Here is a 17,850-nt window from a genome sequence, read left to right as displayed (position 1 = left end):
AAATATTTGCATAGGCTTGAAAGCAAGAGTGATGATTTGTTGCTTTCAAAATAAAATGTTCACGCAAAAATGCAAGTAGGAAAAAAAACATTTTGCTGAACAACTTAAGATTTTAGGTACCGTATATTTGCATCCTCATTTAGTAACATGTTGATGTATGCTTGTATTTCCCAAAAATATTCATAATGGAAAATCAGTGTAACCAGTGTATACAGGATTATGCGAACCAAAATTAAACTAGCATTGGCAAAGCCAGTGGGTTTGAAATTGGTGGTCAACCTTTTGGTTTTGTCCATGTGTAACTTGTTTAGGCATGGTAAAACCTTATCGGTGTGCTAGCTGCTAGGCTCTCACCTTTTAAACAAGCATTGGCAAAAGCAAAAATTGTTTTTGGTCTCAGAAAGCACACATTGCCACAGCAGTTCTGGACACTAAACAAAACTACTTTGTGTGCCAATGTGCTCCTTGTAAAAGAGCAGAATACTGTCACTCACAGTGAAGCCAGTTGATAGACCAGGAGAGAGAGACAGAAGTTTACTAAACACAAAAGGTAATGGTTAACGCAAGGCCTAATTCGAGGCCCAAGTAGTAAAGAAAGTCTCAAAAGTACATCCATGGTATATATCCTTGCAATAAATGCGTACAAACACTTTCCGTGAACTCACAAGAATTTACAGAAGTAGGCCAAGAAATAATACCCTATGAAAATGATTGTGAACTGCATTTTAGCATGAGCAAATGTGCATGTGTAGACTTGCTCATGTGAAAATCTGTATGCTTCATGTTCACTTTTCATCTAAACACTTTTTTTCCCAACTCTGGAAAAAGTTTTACTTCTGCTACTGTTGGGAGTAAATTTCCAACCTTTTTCAGTATGGGAAAAGATTAGAAAAGAGTTGGTGAACTTAAAACATGCACGTTAGTAGGTTTACACCGACTAAAAAAAGGGCGTTCCAACCCTTGAGCAATTGCTTACCACTACCTTCAACCCCAGTATGTAAGCCTACTGAAACGTAGCAACATAAGGGAATTGCTAGTATTCAAAGTCTACTATGGTACAAGCCCAAGCATTATTAGAGAGGCCATATCAAAACTCTTATATAATGAAATTGCTGGCCTAATTTGTCGCCGCATTACATGGTACAAAAGGGACAAGTGGATTTTGTTGTAGGACAAGAAGATTTATGAAGCAATCTGCCCCATGGACAAGCAGATATTTTTTTTAATTCCACACCCCTGCACTGACCACCTTCCTACGGATCACAGTGTGGCCTGGTTGCTTCAAGGCGCCAGTGAATCGCGTTTTTGGGATGTATAGTCATCTGGAAAATGGGTGTTCATGGGTTGCTGCCGCCCTGGAATGAGCGTAAGGAGCTGCATTCAGACTGAGCCATTGACCTCTTGCTGAGGAGGTGGGTGTTTGCCTCTGAGTGCTGAGAGGGCTTGCGCAGTTCAATGCATGTTTTTTTTTCTAGTGATAAAATGGGAATATTACTTTCACGGTGGACTGCCGTGTTCCCCTTTTCCTGAGTGCCTGGCTGCATGTATGCTTGTGGCGGTTTTTCAGTCTTTCTCTTTCTCCTTCTTTTCCCCTTTGTGCGTTTTTCCATTTCCAGATGGGTTAAATGAAGTGCAGGTCTCCAAAAATAATTGACTCTAGGCCTCACTAGCAAACACCAGCTCAAAGTAAGCACTTGTGATGACACCTGGGTTAAGGTCACAGTGCTCCTGTGCTGGGCTTTTCTTTGGCAAATGACTATTATTTCATGGATGTTCGTCCAGGTGGATCGCCTGATGTGAACCAGGACTACAGCGTCCAGAATGCAATACTTTGTTAGGTGATCGCTTGAAATCTCAACTTTAACCCATTGAACTGTAGCAGCAAGGTATAACGTGCAGTCAGTTATTTGCGAGAGAATATTACTGAACGGTGTGGGCTGAATATGTGCTTTCTTTTGTTGCAGCAATTTTGCAAAACGGCAGGGAGAAGCGGACGTGGGCCATCGTGATCACCATGCTGGGAGTGGTGATCTTCGATTTCTCAGCTGACTTCATCGACGGGCCGATCAAGGCGTATTTGTTTGACGTGTGCTCTCACCAGGACAAGGAGAGGGGCCTCCATTATCACGCTCTCTTCACCGGTAGGTGCTGCCTCACTGCTCTGAAGCCTGTCTCATTCATCTGCAGTGGAGCGGGCATCGCATCATGTGCCTGAACCACGAGTGAGCTCTGCTAGACGGGGCGAACTCGTGATGATCACAGCCCGGCTTCAAGTGCTCGAGGAATGTGTGACGACACGAAGCACACCCTTTGCTTACATGCCACAGGATGGTTTCTTACGAAACTCCTTATCAAAGCCTCCCTCTTTGAAGTTTGAAGTTTGAGACATCGTGCACTGTTTTCATATCGGATCATTTTGATAGATAAACTAATGAACTTTTCAGTAGAATGTAGTCCTGCTCTAGCGCCCTAACAATGTTTATAGCAGCAATGCTTGCGCCGTTTTTACATTTTAAAGAAGTGAAAAGCACATAATTCCACATTTTGTAAAGTGCGGACTTATCACCACTAATGGTATCCAGGCCCTGCTGGGGGGCATCGGGGAGATTTCGTGAGCTATTGCTATTGCTGCCAACAGCATCTAACTGTGCGACCGCTTTCTGGAGTCAGCCGCTCTGGGCGCCGCGCCACAACACTCTCTACAGACACATGTACACACTCATTCGCAGCACGCACTAATCTCTCCCTCGTTCTCTCTCTCTTTCTCCCTCTTCTCTTTCTCGACTCTCAGGTAGTGGAAGAGAAGCCTCCGAGGTACCTAGAGGGTTGGGACTGGCGTCTCCACTTCTGGCCTTAGGTCCGCTTGTGAGAGGAAACGTCAGTCTCTTACTCATCCCAGAGTAGGGTGGGGGTCAGAGAGAGTTGCTGACCCCACCCCACTGTGTGGCAAGATGTCACTGATTGACACTCTGCCCGGGGCAATTCAAGACTTGAAACTAGAGTGCCCAGGTTCAAGGCTACCTGTGGCACACTCCCTCATCATGGCGGGAAGGACCAGAAAGCCTATTTGAGGGCTGAGGAGGTCACGCCTTAGAGGGGTGTGAAATCCTCAGCCCAGCAACGTTTAGTTCAGGTAGCTAGGCGCCTGCACATTTAGCACATGTATAGCTCATGGCAGCCTGATTTGAGCATAGTGTTTGTTGCCTGACTTTTGCTCAGCCTGACACACTATATATGTCTGCAAAAAAATGGGCCCCTCCACCCTTATTAGGGGGGCACTCCTCTGTGCTTGTGAATGGTGGGTTTATGCGGGTTTGCTTGTGGATGTTGGGAGTGAGTGTGCATGTAGATGGGTGAGTGTGTATGTATGTGTGTGTGTATGTGTATATATATATATATATATATATATATATATATATATATATTCCAACACAGTTGCCTGTCAAACAGAAGGGAACCTCTCACGGAGATAAGATTTGCCACATTTATTCAGTGCAGAAAGCAGCATGTAGAAAACCGAGTCTCACAACAAATATAGTCCTGCCTGACGCGTTTCATGCGGGGAGCATTTCATCAGAGGCACTGGACTGTGCACAGGATAGCCCGGCGATTTCTGGTACCACTTTTAACTTCCTGAAGTACACACCCCATGGGCGCGTCCACTCCCGTGGCTAGATGGTACTTGTGGTATCGTCTTTCGCTGATACGCTGCAGTGACTTGTCCTGAATATTCCAAATTAAAACCCCCAGTGGGTAGTGCAGCTAAATTCACTTACATGTTGCTCTTTTCTTTCTTACAAAGAACCAGCATCTCCTTTCCTTGGCAAAGCGTCATTTGGGCTTCTTAAAAGTGATATATATATATATATATATATATATCTTGCCATCCCCCCTCCATCTGTCTAAACTACTGGCTGTCACTGGCAGTAATGTGTTTTGTCTGCCAATATTTGGCACTTAAAAGTGCTACTCTCCCCTCGCCGTTCTTCCTCCTCACAGCACTTACTTGAGGTACTTTCCAGGCCTCCCAGTCCTCGCTGGACTAAGCGTGAATTGTCCTCTACTCAACCCCCTCAGTTGTATCATATTGTGATCTTCCTTTTTCTCTTCTTGGCTAGTCTGTCTGTTGTGGAATGAGATGCAGTGGCAGGGTATAGCGGGCCAGTCCTGCTGCTGCAGTAAGATTATGATTGATTATTTCTTGGCTTTCTTGAGTATGGCTCTGGTGGACGTGGCCGGAGATGTGGGAAGGCCGACTATCTACTAAAGACCTTACAAAATTTGACACTGGCAGCATAAGTTTCAAAGAGCTGTACAGATATGGCGGGGGAAGTGTGCGGATGTACGACGATGTGATGATGCATCGCAAGCATGTCGCTAAATATGTGCTTAGAAGAATCCTGCACACCACCTATGAGAAATTGGGTTACTGATTGAGGGGGGTGGCTGCCTACTCAAGCAAGCAGCAACAACAATCCATGTCACAGTGAGGCACAAGTAAACCCCAAAGTAACATGTGCTTAACAGTCTGATGGCTTGGCACAAAGTAGTCAGGCTTAACTTGGAAGCAATGCATAAAGCATTTATGCTGCACTTCAAACAAGAATAAAGTGAATCCACAATACAATCAATCAATCATAACATTTGTATAGCGCACTACTCACCCGGGAGGGTCTCAAGGCGCTTGGGGAAGGGGTCCGCTATTGCTCGAACAGCCAGGTCTTGAGCTGTCTCCTGAAGGCGAGATGGTCCTGGGTCAGCCGAAGGTGGATGGGGAGGGAGTTCATGTCTTGGCCGCCAGGTAGGAGAAGGATCTTCCTCCGGCAGTGGCTCTTCGGATGCGTGGAACGGTGGCAAGGGTGAGGCTTGTGGAACGTAGCTGGCGGGTGGGCGTGTAGAAGGTCAGGCGGTCGTTGAGGTACTTGGGGCCCAGGTCGTGGAGAGACTTGTGTGCGTGGGTGAGGAGCCTGAACGTGATCCTCTTGCTGACGGGGAGCCAGTGCAGGTCCCTCAGGTGGCCGGAGATGTGGCTGTGTCGGGGGATGTCCAGGATGAGTCAGGCGGAGGCGTTCTGGATGCGTTGGAGTCTTTTCTGTAGCTTGGCTGTGGTTCCGGCGTAGAGGGTGTTTCTGTAGTCCAGTCGGCTGGTTACGAGTGCCTGGGTGACCGTCTTCCTGGTTTCGGTCGGGATCCATCGGAAGATCTTGCGGAGCATGCGTAGGGTGTTGAAGCATGATGAGGAGACGGCGTTGACTTGTCTGGTCATCGAGAGGGAGGAGTCCAGGATGAAGCCCAGGTTGCGTGCGTGGTCTGTTGGCTTGGGAGTGGTGCCCAGGGTGGGGGGCCACCAGGAGTCGTCCAAGGCGGAGGGCGATGGTCCCAGGATGAGGACTTCCGTCTTGTCTGAGTTCAGTTTCAGGCGGCTGTTCTTCATCCACTCGGCGACGTCTTTCATCCCTTCGTGTAGGCTGGTTCTGGCGGTGGCGGGTCTCTGGTGAGGGAGAGGATTAGTTGGGTGTCGTCGGTGTAGGAGATGATGTTGAGGTTGTGTTGGCGAGCGATGGCTGCAAGAGGTCCTACGTAATAAAACAAGTCCAAAATGACAAACGTCCAATCAGTAGAACCAGAAATATGTAATCTTTAAGATTTAAGTGAAAATAGAACAAAGAAGCATGAAAGCAACTGTGGATATCTGGTCGTGCCGGACCAGGACAACGTCAAAAGTTCAGTCCAACCTCAATGGAGCGTGGGCTGTTGACAGACACCCAGCTAGCCCTGCTAAACAAGAGCCCCTTAAATCCTTGGTGAGTAGCATTGTGAGGTCCTGCATTGATAATAACGTCTTTCAATGGAACCCATTGTAGCTTTTTAACGTTCCATACTCCTGTTCAAAGGGGCACAGGAAAACGCCATTATTATTCATGATGTCTTATGAATATGACTTACTTTGCCACTGAAGTAGGTTTCTATGGTCTGTTCTCCCCCTTAATTTGTTGTTCTCTGTTGAAACAACTATGATTTGCTAAAAAAGCAGGTTAATAATAATAAAAACAATTAAAGCACTTTCTAAAGTGAACAGCTGCATTGGAAGTGGCGTCCCGCGCTAGCAGCTAGAAGAATTTCAGTCTTTTTTTTCTAAAGTTTGCTTCAGATGGCTCTGGCTCGTAGGAAGGGCATTTCAGAGACCAGCAGTAATGAAGGCAAATGGACTTCCTCCTTTTTTTAGTTTTGCACACCGAAGAATTAGATTTCGCCTTTGGCTGCTGGATCTCAGGGAAGGGATTGGGATTAGGCTGTAATTCTTCTTCTTCTTCGATAGGTAGGTTCTCTAAAATGCAAGTGTCAGGATTCTTGCCCTTGCTATGCCATGTGCCGCTGCTTGTTGCTACCAATGCTTGTTACTATGCACCTACTATTGCTGTTATCAGTGTGTCCGCTTATTGTTACTGGATTCTTGCCCTTGCTAAGATACCAATGCTTATTATTGCTGCTGTTAATCACGGTACCTCGCCAATGCTTGTTGCTTGCATCACCTGTGTGCCAATGCTTGTTGTCTCAAATGTTTATCAAAGCGTCTTGCCCTAGCGTCTTGCCAATGCTTGTTACCTTTCGCCTCAGAAGTTCCTATTTTGAGTTTTGCTGCCGAGGTCTTTGTTCCCTCTGCAGCCTCCGTACTTCAGCATGGGACTATAAAGGCGGCCACGCCCAAACCATCGCGCGGATTATTCCCTTCTGGTTCCTGAGATCGGAGGTCCTCTGCTTCGGTTCCGGTCTTCGCTGGAGGTCTTCGCTGGAGGTCTTCGCTGGAGTTCCAAGCAATCCTGTTTCCTGTAAATGGTAGTAAACTACCACGAAAATCCGCTTGCAGAAATCGCAGGTAGGATTTATCCAATTTCATTTTGCCGGCTGGAGGAACTTTCAAGGCTTTTATGGACAAACGCGAGGGGCGTTTCCTTCGTTGTTTCTTGGACTTGGTTGATCGGATTAGATTTCTGGATTCTTGCTTCATGTTTTGAGACTTCTAAACACTTCTTCAGCCTCGGTGGAGGGCTTAGGGCATAGATTCTGTTCTGAGTTCTTGTGGTCTCATTTTGACTCTTTGGTATTTGAATGTTTGCATTGACAGGAAGTTTGCAATGAACAATGCTGTGAATTGAACAGTAGTTATTACTTGAGAAGTATTCTTTCTTAATGCACCAACCAGAGGTTAATGTGAGGAAACTTAACTTGCGTGAATTATTTTGAAACAAACTTCAATGCATCACGTTTTTGGAGAAACACCTGTGTTTATGTAAACCTTATGCACCACGTATCGAATAATTCCTGTGCTATTGTAACCTTTTTGAATCTTGACAGAATCTCTGACTCATGTTGATACTTAATGTCTATGCAGATTAACGCCAATCTACATGCAGAATATCGCTTGCTGATTATAAAGATTGCATGGTGAAAAGTTACTTGGTTTTCCTTTTCAGACTGAGTTATTTGTCAAATCTTGTTAAAAGGGGAATACAAGCATTTCAGCAGATAGTTGATTCCAGGGTAGTGCTCCTGAGAAACTCTAGGGGAGGCTTAAGAAACCAAGGTCCTGACAGAATAATCCGCCCACGAATTTTGTTTCTCCCGAGCACAACCAAATGAATGCCACCATGGATGATCTATGTGCAATGATCGGGAATTTACAAACCGAATTAACAGTCAGTAGAACTGAAACAGCAGCATTAGCCAATAAGGTTATTCATTTGCAATCACGTTTGGATTCAGTTCCATCTACAGCCCAGCATCCAACAAATGCATCAAGTTTGTCACCCTCTGTTTCAGTTACTGTTCCTACAACTGTCCCTCTAGCCCAGCCCGAGAGGTTTGGTGGGGAACCAAACAAATTCCAAACCTTTCTTACGCAGGTTCAGTTACATTTCATGGTTAAACCAGCTTCTTTCCCGAATCCTCAGTCTCGAACTGCCTTTCTGATTTCCTTTCTGAGTGGCGATGCTGCTATGTGGGCGGTTCCCTTGGTGCAATCCGATGATCCAATATTATATAACTGGGTGCAGTTTAAAAGAGAATTCGAGAGAATTTTCGATAGAAGAACAATAACGGGATCAGCCGATAGAGAACTGCTTGAATTAAGACAGGGAAACAAGGAACTTGTACACTACCTTACCCAATTCAACCGTCTCATTGCTGAAACGGACTGGCCAGAAGCGAAGAGGGCAGCTCTCTATTACCAAGGGCTAAGAGATGAGCTTAAAGATCTTATCGCACCAATAGATCCTCAACCTCGAACATGTGCAGATCTTATAGCACTCAGTCTTCGTTTGGACCATCGAGTTGCTGACCGCAAAGGAGATAAGAAGCGAACTGATGTTAGAATTTTTTCCAGAACTAAGGATAGATCGCTTCCTAGTACCCAGGAATTCACAGAGCCTATGGAGATAGGAAGTTTGAGAAAACCCTTAACTTCTGAAGAAAAAGAAACCCGGCGCAAGAATGGCCTATGTCTTTATTGTGGAAAAAAGGGACATTTTGTTAGGGAATGTTCACTCAAGCCTAAGAACTCTTGGTCTCGAGATAAGAAGGAAACTAAGTCGGAAAACTAGAGAACTCGAAATTGGATCAGGAGACTTTTTCGAGTTGGCTGTCCCCTCCTGAACAAACCATTGCGAACACCTTGCAGTTAACTGTGCCTCATCTCACTTTGAACGTTTCTTTCAGACTACCTAAACTTAACCCAATCCTGGTGGCAGCAATGATAGACTCTGGTGCCACCGGAAATTTCATAGACTCCAAGTTCATTGCAAGAACAGGCATACCCATTATCATGAAGGAGAAACCTGAAATAGTCTACGCAGTTGACGGAACCCAATTAACTTCAGGAATGATCACGCACTGCACCTCTCCCATAGAGATGGTTTGTGATGTGGGCTCCGAACAACACCAGGAAACAATATCTTTCGATGTGATTGACGCACCTCAATTTGGAGTTATCCTGGGCATTCCCTGGTTAACAATGCATAACCCCACTATCAATTGGTCTGAACGTACGCTTGACTTCACTTCCTCTTGGTGCAAGCAGGGATGCTGTGGGGGTCCGGTAAAGGACTCTAAGAGCTCTCCAAGCTCCTTTTTACATTCTGCATCCGCCCTTTATGTCTCCACAGCCGCTGAACAAGACATAGATCTTCCTCCCATCTACGAGGAATACTCAGATGTTTTTTGTGAGCAAAAGGCAGAAACCTTACCACCGCATAGGGACTATGATTGTGCCATAGATCTGGTGCCTGGGGCCAAGATACCCTGTAGTAGAATCTACGCCTTGACCGACTTAGAAAATAACCATCTTAGGGAATATCTTGATAAATTTTTAAAGAATGGTTTCATCCGGCCCTCCAAGTCTCCCGCAGCTTCTCCGCTCTTTTTTGTGCCTAAGAGCAGTGGAGAATTGCGCACCTGTATCGATTACAGAGCACTTAACAATATCACCATCAAGAATAGATACCCTCTACCATTGATCCCGGTGCTTCTTGATCAAGTGCGCTCAGCCACGATTTTTACGAAGCTCGACTTACGAGGCGCCTACCACTTGGTCCGTATCAGACCAGGTGACGAGTGGAAAACCGCCTTCAGAACTCGTTTTGGCCTGTTTGAGTACTGTGTAATGCCTTTTGGCTTATGCAACGCTCCGGCTGCATTCCAATTTTTTATTAATGACGTCCTTCGGGACTTCTTAGATAGGTTCGTCATAGCCTACATTGATGACCTTTTAATTTTTTCATCCTCAACGGAGGAACACATTAGGCATGTGAAGACCATTTTAAACACCTTGAGGTCGCATGGTTTGTTCTGCAAGCTGTCTAAATGTGAGTTCCACACCACCAAAGTAGAATTTCTTGGCTTTATTCTTTCTCCATCTGGAATTACTATGGCCCCAAGAAAAATCCAAGCAATCCTTGATTGGCCTACCCCAACTTCAGTAAAAGATATCCAACGTTTTCTTGGGTTTGCCAATTTCTACCGTCGTTTCATCAAAGATTTCTCAACCTTGGCCACACCCTTGACCCAGCTGTTAAGGAAAAATGTTAAGTTCACTTGGTCCTCTAACACAGACTCCTCCTTTCAAACCCTTAAAAGAACCTTTACGCAAGCACCCATTTTACGACATCCTGATTCGGACTTGCCTTTTATCGTAGAAGCGGACGCTTCTGACTTTGCAGTAGGAGCGATTCTTTCACAAAGAGACCAAGAAACCAATGAACTGCATCCCATTGCCTTTTTGTCCAGAAAGTTTCTTCCTGCAGAAGCTAACTACACCATTGCTGAGAAAGAACTCCTGGCCATTCGCTATGCCTTCAAAGAATGGCGTCATTATTTACTAGGAGCAAGACACACAGTAACCGTATACACCGACCATCGGAATCTGCAATTCCTACGATGCGCAAAAGCCTTAACCCCCAGACAACTCCGTTGGACATTGTTTTTTGCAGAATTTGACTTCATCATAACTTTTAGACCTGGAACAAAGAACAACAAGGCAGATTCCCTATCACGGTATGATCATAAACCTGATGATTTCCTTTCAAATCCCAAGCCTACTAATATGCTCTCCGAAAAACAGATCATAGGTGCCACAATGTCTGATGTTTTCTTTCAACAAATTAGACAAGCAATGCCTATACCCAAACTTCTTTCCTGGGTTCGGGATGGGCCCAATAGAACAATTCATCAGAATCTCCCCTTCTTCTCCAACCTCTTATTTGTTCCTACAAAGACTCTACAAAATCAAGTTCTACAGTGGTGTCATGTTAGCCAATTGGCCGGACATCCTGGTATCACAAAGACCAAAGAGTTGCTACAGCGGAATTTCTGGTGGCCAACCTGGAACAGGGATGTTCAAACTTTCATTCAAAACTGCGATGTTTGTGCCCAAGCTAAAACTGAACATGGTCGAAAGAAAGGCCTTCTTCTTCCACTTCCCACCCCAACACAGGTCTGGGAGGACATTGCTATGGACTTTATCACTGATTTGCCAGAAGAAAAAGGCATGAACACTATCCTGGTGGTGGTAGATCGTTTATCCAAGATGTCCCACTTTATCCCTTGCTCTAAGCTTCCTACTTCGTCCCATTTGGTCCAATTACTCCTGGAAAATGTGGTTCGTCTGCACGGCCTTCCTAGGTCCATTACTTCTGATCGAGGTCCACAGTTTATCTCGCAGTTCTGGAAGGCTTGGTGTAAGGCTCTTCACATTACTTGTAACACTTCTACTAGTTTTCATCCAGAGTCAGACGGGCAAACCGAACGAGTCAACCAGGTCCTGAAACAATATCTGAGGTGTTTCCTGTTCAAAAAGCAGGGTTCCTGGTTAACTCTCTTATGGGAAGCTGAGTTCGCTTACAACAATCTGCAGAACGCCTCCACGGGTCTGTCGCCCTTTTTTGCTGTTTTTGGCCGACATCCTCATTTTTCACCCTTGCTACTGGCTCATCACAAGACCCACATACCTTCCTTGGATTCGCATTTCAGGGAGATGGAACGCATCACTAAGGCCTTACAAACAAATGTATTAAAGGCCAAAGCCACGTATAAGAAGTTTGCGGACAGGAAGCGTCAAAAGGGTCCAGATCTTCATGTTGGCGATGTCGTTTGGCTTTCTACCAGGAACTTTCAGTTCAGGAAAAGATACAAGTTCCATCCTAAATTCATCGGACCATATAAGATTGTTCAGTGTGTGAATCCTGTGACTTACAAGCTGCTCCTTCCTAACAATATGAAGATTCACCCTGTATTCCATATTTCTCTGCTGAAGAGGGCTACTGTCAAACGGCGTCCTCGCCCTCCTGCCCTTCTTGTGAAAGGTCAGGATGAGTACGAGGTGCGCTGTGTTAAGGACTGTAAGCGGGTTAGGGGGAAGCTTTGGTACCTCCTCTCTTGGAAAGGCTATGGACCTGAGGAGGACTCATGGGTCTCTGAGGCCAATGTGCATGCTCCCCGTTTGGTGCGAGCTTTTCATGCCCGGCGCCCAATCTCTCAATTTTGAACTCCTGGGGGGGGGGGTGTCTTCATTTTTGTTGGGGGGCACTGTCAGGATTCTTGCCCTTGCTATGCCATGTGCCGCTGCTTGTTGCTACCAATGCTTGTTACTATGCACCTACTATTGCTGTTATCAGTGTGTCCGCTTATTGTTACTGGATTCTTGCCCTTGCTAAGATACCAATGCTTATTATTGCTGCTGTTAATCACGGTACCTCGCCAATGCTTGTTGCTTGCATCACCTGTGTGCCAATGCTTGTTGTCTCAAATGTTTATCAAAGCGTCTTGCCCTAGCGTCTTGCCAATGCTTGTTACCTTTCGCCTCAGAAGTTCCTATTTTGAGTTTTGCTGCCGAGGTCTTTGTTCCCTCTGCAGCCTCCGTACTTCAGCATGGGACTATAAAGGCGGCCACGCCCAAACCATCGCGCGGATTATTCCCTTCTGGTTCCTGAGATCGGAGGTCCTCTGCTTCGGTTCCGGTCTTCGCTGGAGGTCTTCGCTCTGGAGGTCTTCGCTGGAGTTCCAAGCAATCCTGTTTCCTGTAAATGGTAGTAAACTACCACGAAAATCCGCTTGCAGAAATCGCAGGTAGGATTTATCCAATTTCATTTTGCCGGCTGGAGGAACTTTCAAGGCTTTTATGGACAAACGCGAGGGGCGTTTCCTTCGTTGTTTCTTGGACTTGGTTGATCGGATTAGATTTCTGGATTCTTGCTTCATGTTTTGAGACTTCTAAACACTTCTTCAGCCTCGGTGGAGGGCTTAGGGCATAGATTCTGTTCTGAGTTCTTGTGGTCTCATTTTGACTCTTTGGTATTTGAATGTTTGCATTGACAGGAAGTTTGCAATGAACAATGCTGTGAATTGAACAGTAGTTATTACTTGAGAAGTATTCTTTCTTAATGCACCAACCAGAGGTTAATGTGAGGAAACTTAACTTGCGTGAATTATTTTGAAACAAACTTCAATGCATCACGTTTTTGGAGAAACACCTGTGTTTATGTAAACCTTATGCACCACGTATCGAATAATTCCTGTGCTATTGTAACCTTTTTGAATCTTGACAGAATCTCTGACTCATGTTGATACTTAATGTCTATGCAGATTAACGCCAATCTACATGCAGAATATCGCTTGCTGATTATAAAGATTGCATGGTGAAAAGTTACTTGGTTTTCCTTTTCAGACTGAGTTATTTGTCAAATCTTGTTAAAAGGGGAATACAAGCATTTCAGCAGATAGTTGATTCCAGGGTAGTGCTCCTGAGAAACTCTAGGGGAGGCTTAAGAAACCAAGGTCCTGACAGCAAGGCTCTAATGCATTTACAGCGCGTGCCGTTACAATGTGGGTATTACAACAGGAGTGCCATTACCACGCATTGCCATTACCACACATTTGTTGTCTCATATATGCCTTTACCACACAAATGTAAGTATTTTACAGGTAAATATACACCCATTCTATGTATATAAAAAGGGTTTTTATTTACATGCATAATACTTACAGTTCCATGGTAAAGGCATGTGTGGTAAAGGCACACACCTTGGTGAAAATGTAGAAGGTAGTTACAAACTACAATCACGAATACAGCGTAATGCGCTCACTCGAATACGATATTAGATAGAATTAAATGGATTTATTCCTTCAAAAATCTTGGTACGTATTTTGACTAATGGGCAGTTTTGATCACACTGCCAGTCAGTCAAAACGCGTAATGAGATTTATAAAGGAATAAATCCATTTAACTTTATCCAATATCTTCTCTGAATGCGAGCTTTACTCTGGATTTGTGATTGATTGATATTGTCGGCACACTCCGCCGGCTGGCGCGCCACGTCCCTCCCCCCACAGGTCTAGGGTTTCGCAAGGAGCAATTTCGAGGTGAGGTTATATATTTAAAAAACTCAACTTTAACACCCACAAACCCTGAAACCCATGACCATCCTAAAATTACCCTTGCCCACTAAATACCTAACCCACTCAAAATGTACCTTCCCACCTAAAATAACCATTGCCACCCAAAACCCCATACTCGCCCTGAAAGTACCCTTGCCTCCCAACACCCTAAACTCACTCTAAACCCAACATATACCCATCCCACCCAAAAACCCATACCCAACATAATGCCTAAAATTACACTTGCTACCCAAAAACCCATACCCACCCAAAACCCTAAAATTATGCTTGCCACCCAAAAACCCACACCCATCCTAAACCCTAAAAATACCCCTGCCACCCAAAAACCCACACCCACCCTAAACCCTAAAACTACAGAGAACCCATACCCCCTCTCAACCCGAAAACTACCCTTGCCACCCAAAAACCTAAACCGACCCTAAAACGACCTTATCCTCTTAAAATTACCCTTGTCATCCTAATAACCATACCTGCCCTAAACCTGAAAAAACCCTGGCAACTCTAAAATACCCATTCCAGGCAAAAATTCATACCGACCTTAATGCCTAAAAATACCCCTGCTACCCTAAACCCATAAAATACCCTTGCCACCCAGAAACCCATACCCTCCCTTACGGTACCCTTGCCACCCAAAAACCCCAACCCACCCTAAAAATACCCTTGCCCGATACTGCACATCGCCAGCCACCTACTTGCTATGTGCTACTTTGCCACAGCACATGGGGACTTGCTGTGTCTGCCACCGTGACCTCAAGTTACTTCCCGCGCAGTTTGGAAGACCGGGAACCTGGGACCACATTCTCCAGCAGCACTAGCGGCACGCACGCCGCGCACCTCGACATATGCGCCAGGAGGCGCTTAAGAGGGGGGCAGGGCTCCCGCAGTGCAGGAGCCTGATAGACTGCACATTGCCTGCCATCTACTTTCTACTTTGCCACAGCATGTGGGGACTTGCTGTCTCTGCCACTGTGACCGCAAGTTACTTCCCAGGCAATTTGGAAGACCGGTAGCCTGGGACTACATCCCCCAGCAGCACTAGCGGCACGCATGGCGCACACCTCTACAAACGCGCCAGGAGGTTCTTAAGAGGGGGACAGGGCTCCCGCAGAGCGAGACGCTCGTAGACGTGCCCGAGCCAAGGGCGGCCCATCTGCGCCTGTCAGCGGCCGGAGGAGGCCTTGCTGGGCCACCCCCTTTGGCCGTTCAAAGTAACCAGCCCAATAAGGAGTCTGGTAAGGTGATCAACCATTTTGTTAATGTCTATTGTGCCTCACCTAACCCCACCTTTATGAGAAAAATGAGTAAGAGGAAGCTACCACAACCTGTGAAGAGACAGCATACAAATAATATGTCAATTGCAAAATATTTTATATCAGCTGTGGGTATGATAGACAGTGAGATTGTTCTTGTGGAAGAGAAACTAGCTACTACCAAAACTGCATTAGACTCAGCCCTCAAGGAGGTGATAACAGAGACCCATCAAGCTTCTATCTCCAAGATGGGTGTAGGGATCAAGTCAACATCAGTTTCTTCAGTGATAGAGGCGGAGTTGCTAGTGGACAAAGACCCTAACACTGACATAGTCCAGAATTTAGATAATCCATGCATTCTGACAACTACTTTGGAGATTTCAGTGCTATCCAATGATTCAGACTTAATCTCACTGCCAGCATAAAAATGTCAAAGCAGTTATTGAAATTGAAGAATGGCCTTGAGGAAAGTAAGGTTGGTAAGGCCAAAAATAAAACCAAAGGCAAAAAAGGTGGTAAATTATCTGGGCCTACAAAGGGAGAAAATAACAAAATGGCTTATGCCCAAGGAATACAAAACTTGGAAATTCTATTAAAAAAATGGCACTCCAAAATGGATAGCATTGAACAGCGCATGAGACGCGAGTTCTATAAAGGACCTGGTTATGGGTCTAGTTTCTTCAAAAAACAAGTGTAACTCAACTGTGAGTAGTAAATCACAGCTAAAGCCAACGGAAGTTTGCGATACCCCAATAATTGCCGAACAAACTGAACAAACTATGGCTCGCCCTAAATCGCCTGTAAGGAACAGTATCAACTTTCAACCCACTCTGGAACAAAGACCTGCTAAAGAACTTAAAGCCTCACTTATAGGAAAGGGTCTAGAAAAAACTAATTATATGAGAGGAACTAGACAACGTGTTAATATCCCAGACAAGACATTGCATCCCCCCCCCCCATCCCCCCGAGGCAACACCATATGTCATAGTTCTTAAAAATTTACACAGTTTGGAAGATAAAAATCCTGAATCATATGACTCACTAAAAAAACAAGTGACACATTGGATTGCCGCTACAACCGATGTTGGTATTAATGTTCTACAACGCAACATGATAATGTTGAGGAGGGTGAACTGGGTTGGTTGCTCGAAAAAAGACTGCCAAGGAGACTGTATAGTTGGTAGGGGATTTGATGGAGGTTTTATTGTACAGCCCAACACCACTAAACCGTAATATGAATGATTGTATAACTGCTGTCCTGTTAGGATTCTTCTACAGACCAAGATCTAAAAACTTAAACCTCCCTAACATGTATAAAGAATTACCAATTTATAATAGATACAAACTGCTTAGAGGCTGTAGTGAGATAGATTGACTTAGTGAGGTCGTGGGTAGTCCTTCCAAGAGAAAAATGGATCATATCTCTACTGCTGATAATCAGGACGGGGATCCTTATGTACACACTTTTAGAGAGGACCAATGTGAACTAGTAGATAATACTGGGTAAACTATAACCATCAGCTCCCCTATGGATCCGGACGAAGATGTAGCAAGTGTACACACCCATGAGTTTACTAAAATGATGTCTTGGAACGTGGCAGGAATTAAAAACAAGATAAACAACCAAGAATGGCAAAAAACGATAGAGGGCTGTGCAGTGGTTATGATCCTAGAAACTTGGATTACTGAGTCTTTCTCCATTAACGGCTCCCAGGTTATTTGCACAAACGCAAGCCTATCTAGAAAGGGGAGACCACAAGGTGGATTAGCAACTTTAATTGCCCTTATATCACCTTTGATTTTAAAGAAAGTTAATAATAAGTCACAGTATTATCAACTGATCTATTTATATTTGATTAACGTTTATAATAATATTTTTTTATGGTACTAGATTTATAATCATTAAGGCATTGGAGAACGACTTGGTTCATTTTTTAAATGAATTTGGAGGGAATACGTAGTTGTATAGGTGCGTGATTTCAATATCAAAACTTGTGATATAGCCTCAGGTGAGGAATGTGGCTTTTATGACTGCTTTTGGGAATTGTTTCACCATTTTCCGCATGATACTTATGGGGAAGCAATCAATAATCTTACCCATAAGTATAATTTAGCGGTCCTGGAACTAGAAAACTCGGATGGAGAAACACTTATGTAGGGGCAAGATCAGCTTCATGTATTGATCACTTTATTGTGGCAGTTAAATGTAGGGGTTTGACAGAAAACTTTGTAACCCGTCCAAGCCTATTTAGTGACCACCATCCACTTATCCTTATATTAAGGCATAGTCTGATTCAGCAATCTAGGTGCAAGGTATCAGATACAGATATAAAGTTAAAGGGAGCTAATGGAGTTACCATTAAATGGTTTTGTGTAAAACAAATTTAATGGATAATTTGAGAAGAAAAAAAAGATATTGACATCTGCATGAATAGATCCTTAGTAGAACAGTTAATTATATCTGCTTTCAGTAAAAACATGGTAGAAATTGCAGGGGACTTAACAGTCCAAAGGAAAAGATCAATCCATGAAAATAATCCTAGATGGTTTAACTGGGATGCTCCAGGCTGAATAGGGAACTAAAAACTGCATTAAAGGTAAAACCAAGAGTTAGTGAGAAAATAAAGACCCTGAGGAAAGAATATAAAAATAC

General features: G+C 44.5%; 1 protein-coding gene across 1 annotated transcript in view; it reads left to right on the top strand.

The window, feature by feature from the left end:
• SLC45A2 (solute carrier family 45 member 2) overlaps positions 1-17,850 on the top strand; it is a 232,821-nt gene that overhangs the window by 52,175 nt on the left and 162,796 nt on the right. Inside the window, exon 2 of the mRNA XM_086962926.1 lies at positions 1,965-2,141. Coding sequence (XP_086819052.1) covers positions 1,965-2,141 — 177 coding nt within the window. The remainder of the gene's footprint in view (positions 1-1,964; positions 2,142-17,850) is intronic.

The sequence above is a fragment of the Lissotriton vulgaris genome, chromosome 3_1, assembly GCF_964263255.1.
Source record: "Lissotriton vulgaris chromosome 3_1, aLisVul1.2, whole genome shotgun sequence".
NCBI lineage: Eukaryota > Metazoa > Chordata > Amphibia > Caudata > Salamandridae > Lissotriton > Lissotriton vulgaris.
Note: the sequence above shows the minus strand (reverse complement) of the source record. Positions and strands in the feature narration are given on the sequence as shown.